This window comes from Panthera leo, chromosome E1 (genome assembly GCF_018350215.1).
Source record: "Panthera leo isolate Ple1 chromosome E1, P.leo_Ple1_pat1.1, whole genome shotgun sequence".
NCBI lineage: Eukaryota > Metazoa > Chordata > Mammalia > Carnivora > Felidae > Panthera > Panthera leo.
The window spans coordinates 18,023,503-18,033,014 of NC_056692.1; the positions used below are offsets into that span (position 1 = coordinate 18,023,503).

Below are 9,512 nucleotides of genomic sequence, written 5' to 3' on the forward strand. Positions count from 1 at the left end.
TAGGCTGTTGTCCCTTAACATGTCCAGGGTTGCCCAGCACAGCTGTTAGTGTCTCCTGTTTTTTTTTTTTTTTTTTTTTTTCCCCCCCCGCAGGGGGTCTGGGAGAGAAGAGCTTGTACCAGTGTAAGCCCTCAGATACAAACTCATTCATAAATTCAGAAAAAGAATATATTAAGCCTGGGCTGCAACAGCCACTGTGCTAAGTGCTAGGTATTATAGAGAACAAAGACAGGATCTCTGCTTTCTTGGAACTGATCGTTGAGGGGGAAGAGTCAGTGAACAAGTAAAACTCCCACAATGCATTAGAAGGAAAAAACAGGCTGATCTGATAGTGACTGGGGTGGAGGGCGGGGGCGGCGGGGGGGGGGGGGGGGGTGGGGTATCTGTAGTTTGGGTGTGAGGGAGGGCCTTTGAGCAGATGACATTGGAACTGAGACCAGAAGAGGAGGCCATCTGGGGGAAGAGCATCCCAGGCAAAGATCCTGAGTCAGAACTTTCTCGAGGGTCAGACGCACGAGCCCAAAGGCTGGAGCGCCCTGAGTAAGGAGGAGAGGTAGTCGACGTAGGCGACCCTTTAAAGTACCTATCCAAAAAACTGAATGGAGCCAAAGCCGAAGGCGAGGCCCCACCCAGCCCCGCGGGAGTAGACCCAGGTTGGTGCGCCGGCCAGCCTTACGGCAGGGGTGGGCGGGGCGAACGTCTGGCCCACCCCCGGGGGCGGGGCGGTACCTGGGCCCCCGGCCGGGGGCGGGGCTGCGGACGCTCCCCCTTCTCTCGGCTCTAGCCGGCGCAGGCAGCCGCCGCGGCAGCAGGCAAGCGGCGGCCCTGCGAGGCCATGAAGGTGAAGAAGGGCGGCGGCGGGGCTGGGACGGGGGCGGAGTCCGCTCCAGGGGCCTCGGGCCAGAGCGTGGAGCCCAAGCCCGAGCCGCAGCTGCAGGCGGAATCCGAGTCCGGGTCCGAGTCGGAGCCGGAGGCTGGCCCGGGGCCCAGGCCGGGGCCGCTGCAGAGGAAGCAGCCGATCGGGCCGGAGGACGTGCTGGGGCTGCAGCGGATCACGGGCGGTGAGCACCGGCGAGGCAGCGCCACCCGCGGTGGGAGGGCGGGAGGGAGAGAGCGCGGGAGGGGGGCCTCGCGGTGTGCCGAGCCCGGGCCCCCGCCCCCTTTCCCGCCCTCCCCCTACCTCCCCTCCCCCACCCGGGTCCCCCTCGTCTGAGTCCCCTACCCTTCTGCCTCTGAGCCTGAGATCTCCATGTCCCCTCTTCCCTTGATCTCCTTGTGCCCGCCTCTTCTCCCTTTAGACATTTATTTTCACCCTATTCCTTCCTTTCTGAGGAGGCCGTCCCCCTTTCCAAGGTGGAGGTGGGGCAGCAGCTGCAACTGTGACCCCTTCCCCGTGGAGTCTTCAGAGCCCTTTGAAGCTGGGTTTTTTTTTTTTTTTTTTTTTTTTTTTTGCAATAATGAAGATGGGTGCTGAGTGTAGTCTTCTGTCCTCAGTCCCCACCCTGGAGGCTAGGTGGAGGCTGAGCTACAGTTTCGGTGACATTAAGACCCTCGGGTCTCCCTGACCAGTAATGCCCTCACCCTGGATCCCCCAGGAAGTCTGGGGCCATCCTCCAACCCCAGGAAAGGACCTGGGCAGGAAGCTTCAGTGGGTTGGCTCTGGGCCCTCTCAAGGGAATGAGTTAAAACCGCCCTTAGCCTGTCTTCTTTCCGGAGGCCTGGTCTCCGCTGTGGTTGAATTTCTGAGGTGGACTGCCTGGGTTGAAGCCCCAACTGTGCCAGGTAGTTGACTGTGTGACCTTGGGCAAGTAATTTCATCTCTCTGAGCATGTTCATCTATAAAATGGGGACAATGGCACCTACTTTATAGGGCTGTTGTGGAAATTAATTTTCTGATTTTGCATAGTGCCTGGCATGCTGTGCATGCTCTAGTATAATAGGGCTCTTTTATCCACAGTACTGAGGGCCCCACAAGACTGCCCCTGGCTGCTGCCTAGAGGCAGACAACTGGGCATTCAGGGCAGGGGAGGAGGTTACCATAGGCAGGGAACAACAGCTAGGAAGCCTCATGGCAGGGGTGGTGGCTGAACCTCAAAGAACAGATGGCATTTGGAGAGAGAGTGGCCCTCTACCCTAGCTTCATTTATCAGTAATCCTGCCCCAGCTCCCTCTGTGAGAGCAACTCTTGGGACCTCTCTCTGGTAGTGGGGGGCAGGTGCTGGAGTGGACCTGAGCCCTGCAGTTGCAGGGGCAGCAGAGCCCAAGGCTGCCAGACAGAGCCGGGGAGGGGACCATAATGGCAGGTCTAGGCCTGTGCATCTGGGTCCCTGGGGGACCAGCTTCTCTCTCCTCTCTGAGCCAGGCAACAACCATTCTTGGCTGGGCCCCCAGAGTGCTGAGCTGCCTTGCCCAAGCAGACACTAGTAGAGGGAGGGAGCCTGGACCAATCTGATGTTACTGCCAGTTGAGCTGTAACTGGCAACAGCAGGTTTAGAATTTAGGGTAGCTCTGGGACAGAACTTCCTTATAGGATGTTTGGAGGTCAGGTTGACCTGTCTGGGTCCTAGGTAACTTTAAAGGTTATTTTGCAACTGTGGGGGCTTCCAGCCTGTGCACCACAATGTGTCTCCTATTTTGGAGGAAGTTCATAGCCCTTAGAGATGGGGCAGCTGTGGGGGATGGGTAGGGGAAAGGGCTTCATGGGAACCCTTTTCTCTACAGAAGGTGAGAACAGGGTTCCAGGGATCTCCACCCTTTTGACCCTAATCACACAGGTCTGAGGGTTGCTCCTCCTGGATTACCAGCCCTGAATCCAGCTTAGGAAGCTATTTGTGGCAGAGGGAAAGGGGGCAGTTGTGTTCTGAGCCCTCAGCCACTCTGCCCCTTTATCTGGCCTTACCCTGGGTCCCAGGCCTCATCCTTCCCTTGGCAGAAGGGAGGGAGTAGGTGCAGTGTTTTGAGCCATGGGCATTCCATTTCTGTCATGTCCTCTAAGGGCAAAAGGGCTAATGATTCAAGGTGCAGTAGAAGAGACTGAGGGCAGACTGCAAGAACTTATTCCCACGTGAGAGAGAGGAGAGGCTCCGAAAGCAAGAGAATGTGGAGGAGAAGGAGGGGTTTTCCAGGGAGCTGGAGTTGGGCCACTAGGATCCTGCTCCCAGTTCTGCCACTTCTTCTTGTCCCTGCACCTTCTTTCCACATCTTGGGATTGGTGCTTACTTTCTGTGAAAATAAAGTGTGTATGGGGTGAGGTGGGCGTTGCCCACCTACATTCCTTCTCCTCTCTCCACACCCTGGACTGTGGTGGACAGGCCAGGGATCAGGCCTCTCCCCAAGCCCTGTGTAGCCCCTGCTGGACCCCAAGGTGCCAGGAGGCTCCTGGGAGGGCTTGCTGGAGGGGGCTACCCCAGGATTGGGGAAGAGAGAATGACTTTACATTCACTTCCTCTTCCTGCCCCAGAGGAATTGGAGGTGGCCCAGGGGCTTGGAGGGTGATTTCCGGGCCTCTCTGGGGAGGATGTGATGCTGGGCAGGCTGACAGACCAGACCCACCACTGCTCCTTTCTATTTGCTGCCAGGGCCTCCCAGAGCACTTGCTGCTGCAAGAGAAGTGAGGGTTGGATCAGGCGCTGATATTCCTAAACTTCCTCTGGCAGGACTCACCACTCTTCCTGGTTCCTCTTCTGGGCCTGAGGACTCCCTTTACCCCCATGCACACCCCCAAATGCACCTGCCACACCCTCTTCCTGGCTTTGCTTGTACTCTTCACTATGGGGGTGGCTCAGAGCCAAGGCCGGGTAGATGACCTTTGAGGGGGTTCCCTCTCTTTGCTAAGACTTCCTCCCATTTGGAGATCAACAGGGGTTGGGGGCAAAGGTGGCCCCCTTCCCCCAATATTATAGGCTCTGGGCTTGAGTCAGCAGAGCTTTGACTAAGCTGCTTAAGGGAGCTGGGCTGATATAAGCCGCTTATGGGGAGAGGAGGGGGCTGGGAGGTGAGGAGGAGCAGGGAAGGGGTTGTCTGCCTGCCCTAGTATGACCCAGGTCAGGGAAGTCCTTGCCTAATGCACTTAGATGTAGTTTGAGAGGCAGTTATGTGGTGGAGGTGGGGGGGGGGGGGGGTCCTTCAGAGTAGCACTATGTATCTCCTGAGGCAAAGCTGTGTCACCCCCTTTAGAATGAGGTTCTCAAAGGCAGGGCTGTACCTTTCTTTCCGTGCTGGGGACTGCTCATTAGATTGGAGACCCATCTGGCTCAAAGTCACTGAGTTAGCCCTGGCAGAGCAGAGGTTGGAATAAAGCCCCTCAACTCCAGGATGGGAGGGACTGTGGGGGGAGGTGACCTTGTCTTCCACTCACCTTCACCCTGCTCCTCCCTGAGCTCAGAGGCTACTAGGGTGGCGCTGTTTGTCTCCCATTAGATCCCAGAGACAGGGCTATGTATCCCCCACACTCTGGGTGTGCCCCCAGTGCAGGGACTCAATTCTCTCTTTCCAGAAGGCAGTGAACTAGTCTGGGGTCTCACAAAGGCTGAGCTGGTAGTGGGGGCTTCCGGACGGGTCCCTCTTTTGCTTAGCTGCCTGTCTTCCCTAGACTACCTATGCTCCCCCGAGGAGAATATCTACAAGATCGACTTCATCAGGTTCAAGATTCGAGACATGGACTCAGGCACTGTCCTCTTTGAAATCAAGAAGCCCCCAGCTTCAGGTGAGTAGGCTAGGTAGGACATAGACAGAGAGAGGAGGTGGGCAAGGGCTGTGAAGTGGGCTACCCAGGGATTCCTCAGGCCGCGGAATAGAGCTGGGGCTGGTGCTCTGCTTTTCTTTCCGGTTTTGGGGCTGGACATCTTGGGAGGATAGTACGGCCCCTTCAGTCCCTGCCAGCCTGCCCTCTGCAGGCCTTCCTGGGAACTGCAGTCCCAGAGGCCCCAGGCCTCTGTGTCTCCCGTGGCCCTGGGAACCCTCAGTTGAAACCGGTGACCTGATTGCTGAACTAGAAACCATCCCCCCTCCCTGTGGAATCATTTGGCCAAAGGTCTGCACCCTAAATGTGCATCAGACTCTCCTGGGGAATTTTTAAGAGTTCAGACAGATGTGGGCCCTGGGGTGGAACCCTGGGTGGGCATGGGCCCCAGCCTGAAGCCCACTGAGCCCCAGTCGGGGTACATTGCAGAGCGGTTGCCCATCAACCGGCGAGATCTGGACCCCAACGCTGGACGTTTTGTCCGCTACCAGTTCACACCCGCCTTCCTCCGCCTGAGGCAGGTGGGAGCCACGTAAGTCACTGGACGGCGGCGGGCGGGGGGGGGCATTTGGAGGGGTGGGCAAGGGCTGGGGGTAAGGGTGAGGGTGGAAATGAGCCCTTCCTGAGTTCTTACTGAGCCTCTCTTTTGGGGGTGGTGTCTGTCTTGAGCCTTGCTAGCTGACTTCAAAGCCAAACTCAGACCCGCCCCCTCCAATCTCTCAGGGTGGAGTTCACAGTGGGAGATAAGCCTGTCAACAACTTCCGCATGATTGAGAGGCACTACTTTCGCAACCAGCTCCTCAAAAGTTTTGACTTCCACTTTGGCTTCTGCATCCCCAGCAGCAAGAACACCTGCGAACACATCTACGACTTCCCCCCTCTCTCTGAGGAGCTGAGTGCGTGAGCAGGGCTTTGTGGGAGTAGGGGGGTGGGAGGGGCTAGAGAGACCAAAGTGGGGGGAGTGTGGGTCCGACCCCCTTTCTCCTACCCTGGGTCACCTGTGTTTTGGCCACCATTCCCATGCCACCTGTGGGGAAACTGAGGCTCAAATGGGCTGGGGGACTCTTTGCGGTGGTTCTGAGGTTGTTCAGCTTGTCCCCATCCCACAGTCCTGGAGCCCCTGCAGTGTCCTGGCTCAGGCTTCTGACCTTTGCCCTATCTGGCTGGGCCTCTCTTACAGTCAACGAGATGATCCGTCACCCATACGAAACACAGTCTGACAGCTTCTACTTCGTGGATGATCGGCTGGTGATGCACAACAAAGCAGACTATTCCTACAGTGGAACGCCCTGACCCCCAAAACAGCCCCATACCCCGGGAGGGTCCTGGACCCTCAACTGTGACCTCCCCAACACTCACCTCTCCACCCGAGGCTTCTGCCTGAGGAGTATTTCAAGAGCCCTGGACCCTGAGTCAGCAATGGGAGGGAGGGTACTTGATGGCCCCAGTCCAAATCTCTGAAGCCCATGAGGCCTGGCGCATGGGGTGGGGTGGTAGGAGGGCTGTCCGCCTCCGTGTCCAGGAAGGCCTCCTGTGAGAAGAGTAGCCAGGACTTCTGGACAGCCTCGCTGGGCCTCTTGGGCCCAAGTTTAAGAATAGCGTTCCCCTATCCAGGCTTTGACCAGGTCAGGGCAGAGACCTATTCCCTGTCCCCTGCCCACCTACAGGCCATTTAGAATTGTAAATTCACAGATGAACATCTGTGGTGGGTGGGGGAGGGTGTCTGGCTGCCAAGCTTCCCAAGGGAGTCCAGGCCCTGGCCCTAACCCCAACCTTTACCATCAGGGGCTGAGCCACCGCCTGAGGGGTGGGAGGGATGGCCCCCCGGATTGCAGCCTGTGGTAGGGACTGGACCAACTGTATATAGTTTTCAATAAACTCTCTCCTTTTCTGTTCTTTGGCTGTGGGCCAGCGTGTGTGGGTGTTGGGGGTGTGGGTGTGGTGGGGGTGGAACATTAACGTGACTCCCAATTCCTCCTGTCCCCTAGTCCTCTATGCCCTGACATCACAGCATCTAGAGTCAGCATTTACTACATGTTACAGCTGGAAAGGGTTTTTCCTTTGACAAAGATGGAGACCCAGGCCCTGAGAGGGGAAAGCTTTGGCTCAAAGTCCTAGACCACTCTGGCAAAACGGGGGCTGGGACAAAAGCCCTCAACTCTAAGGTGGATGGAAGGTGTGGGGGAGGTGGTCTTGTTCTCCACCCCTTCTTCCCTCACACAGAGCCCACTGGGACTACTAGGTTGTGTTTGTAGCCCTCATCAGAGACGCAAAGTGGACACAGTTTGGGCTAAGGTTTGGAGCCATCTCCTTGGCCTCAGCTGCCTTGGGGAGCCCCTGGCCTGGCTGCCCTACATAGAACATTGCCTCTGGCCCCCAGCACTACCCCAGACCCAGAAGAGCTCTTAATTCCCTTAGTGGAGGAAACTGGGGAACTGAGATAGGTGGAGAGCTCACACCCTACTCTTCCCACCCACTAATTTAGATATGCCTGGTGACAGCCCTCTCTGGGCTGAGGCTTTAACCTAACCCACTAAGAAGTCTAGAAGTGCCGGAATTCGACTGGTGGAGCCCTTGCCGGGACTGGGTCCTGGGCTGAATTCTGGGAATTCTGTTTTTTTTTTTTTTTAAGTTTATTTATTTACTTAGCACGCTGGGGAGAGGGAGAGAGAGTCCCAAGCAGGCTCCACACTGTCAGCGCAGAGCCGGCTGTGGGGCTCGAACTCACGAACCATGAAATCATGACCTGAGCCGAAATCTAGAGTTGGGCACTTAACTAACTGAGCCATCCGGGTGCCTCGAACTCTGGGAATTCCAAAATGAGTGAGACCTGGAACAAATACTTGTTTGCAGGAGTAAGATGGACCGGGCATACAGGGGAGCAAGAGTGGTCCTGCTTGGAGAGATCTCAGGAGGACACTTGGAGGAGGCAGCATTGCAGCAGGTGCTTGAATGGCTCAGCATGACTGGCCAGAAGAGGTGGGGTAAGCATTTGTGCATAGGAAGCAGCACAAAGCAAATGTTTGGAGGCAAGATTTATCCAGGGCATTTGGGAAGGTGGGTATTTATGATGTGGAAGGAAGACACAGGTGCCTTGTAGTGCAGGTGGTGAGGCTTCTCCTGAGGGAGGGGGAAGGATTAATCGGGAATGACCTGTTCAGATGATCTCTGGAAGGCTGGATCTGAAGGAGTGAGACTAACAGCCAACACATAGTGGGTGCCAGACCTCTGGCTGGGCGCTTTATATGTGCTGGAATGTTCACAGTCATTTGTGAGGAAGGCACTGTTATTATGCCCACTTTACAGAAAATGCAGGCCTAGAGGGGGTAACATGCCCTGCCAATGTTGCATAGCTATTAAGTGGTGGCATCAGGAGTCTAATCTAACCCCGGCAGTCTGGCTCTGGAGTCCCTGGATGACCATGCTACGGGCAGGGGCCGCCGAGGAGGGTGTTGCAGTCATTTGACTGACCGCTGAAGGGACCCTGAATTAGATCAATATCCATAGAGATGGAGAGAGATAGGTGAAGTTGAGATTTTTAAGAGGGAATCTTTCTGGGGCTGGTGGCTGATGAGGTGGTTGGAGACAGGGAGGAGTCGAGGCTGAAGCCCTGGTCCACAGCCTGAATGTTGGGGTGGGTAGGGGTGCTGTCACTGGGCTTGGGACCCCAAGTTGGATCAGGGTGGGAGCTAGGGGGAGGTGATGAGTTCAGGTTGAGATCTGCTGTGGTGTGGGACAGCTTTCTTGAAGGAGGCGACTGGGAGGACAGAAAATTCAGGCACTGAGACCAGGAGGCGAATGCAGGCTGGAGATGGTGATCCTTGGAGGTCATTGGCCACAAGGCAATTGCAGAGGCTCCAATGGTGGCTGAGCTATGGGGCGCCCAACTGGCACCACTGGGGTTTAGTGAGCAGGAGGCAGGAACGCTAAATGCCCTCCAATCAGTGGAGTGCTCCATGCAAATAGTCCACACCTCCCAACAAAGGGTCACTGAATGGGAGTGTGTAACCCCAGGCAAGGCCATTGAGTGAGAACAGGGCAAAGGGAGAGGAATCCATGATGGAGAAAGGAAGAGCAGACAGACAGGGGGAAGAGAAGCCTCTTTTGTAGTAGGATATGTTAGAAGCTAAGGGAAGAAAGACTTTTACCAAGAAGTGAGTGGTCGGGAATTGTCAGTTGTCCCAAAAGTGAGGAAGGGGCCTGGGGTGGGGTGGGGGGTGGTTTGCAGATGAAGCTGTATAGGTATACAAAGTATTTGGAGTTGGAGGTGCTGTTGATGGGGTTAAAAAGCTACAGAGAAGCTATAGCAAGCGAGGGACTTTCAGACCTACAGCTGTTAGAAAGAGGACTCTTCACCACTACTCTTCACTGTGCCTGCTAAGTCGATCTGGGTTGAGGTTCTGGATTGGGCTGAGGTCCTCATCCCTGACACGGGTAGCAGTTTAGCACTTATCCTGAGAGTCCCGGGTCCCTTGGGCCTGGAGGAGCTCAGATGAGAAAAGTCTTGGCCCCCTGCCTCCTTTTAAGCCTTCTTGTCTCTGGCACTGGTCCTGCTGCTAATGGTTCCTGGCATTTGGTCCTGCCCTCGGTTCCTGGCACTTTCCCGAGGAACCTAGAGGATCCCCAGGAAGAAGAAGGAGGGAGAAGATAGGGTGGGGGTGGGTCTAGTCCTGGCTCTGATGATGATGAGCTGTTGACCCTGCCAGGGCTGGGCCTCAGATTCCATTTCTCTGAAGTGGGCCAGAATTCTTTGTTTTGACTCTTCAGGAAT

General features: G+C 56.0%; 1 protein-coding gene across 1 annotated transcript; it reads left to right on the forward strand.

The window, feature by feature from the left end:
* Positions 1-771: 771 nt before the first annotated feature.
* On the forward strand, positions 772-6,636 carry UNC119 (unc-119 lipid binding chaperone). The gene is made up of 5 exons (XM_042916710.1): positions 772-1,061; positions 4,592-4,705; positions 5,171-5,273; positions 5,465-5,637; positions 5,922-6,636. The coding sequence occupies exons 1-5, from the start codon at positions 836-838 to the stop codon at positions 6,032-6,034; spliced, it is 729 nt and encodes a 242-aa protein (XP_042772644.1). The 5' UTR covers positions 772-835; the 3' UTR covers positions 6,035-6,636.
* Positions 6,637-9,512: the final 2,876 nt, after the last annotated feature.

Bases quoted from the DNA above. Each gene is read 5' to 3' on its own strand.
- UNC119 (XM_042916710.1), top strand. From the start codon at position 836: ATGAAGGTGAAGAAGGGCGGCGGCGGGGCTGGGACGGGGGCGGAGTCC. The intron at 5,274-5,464 runs GTAAGTCACTGG...CCAATCTCTCAG, and splicing joins CTGAGGCAGGTGGGAGCCAC to GGTGGAGTTCACAGTGGGAG. The intron at 5,638-5,921 runs GTGCGTGAGCAG...CCTCTCTTACAG, and splicing joins CCCTCTCTCTGAGGAGCTGA to TCAACGAGATGATCCGTCAC.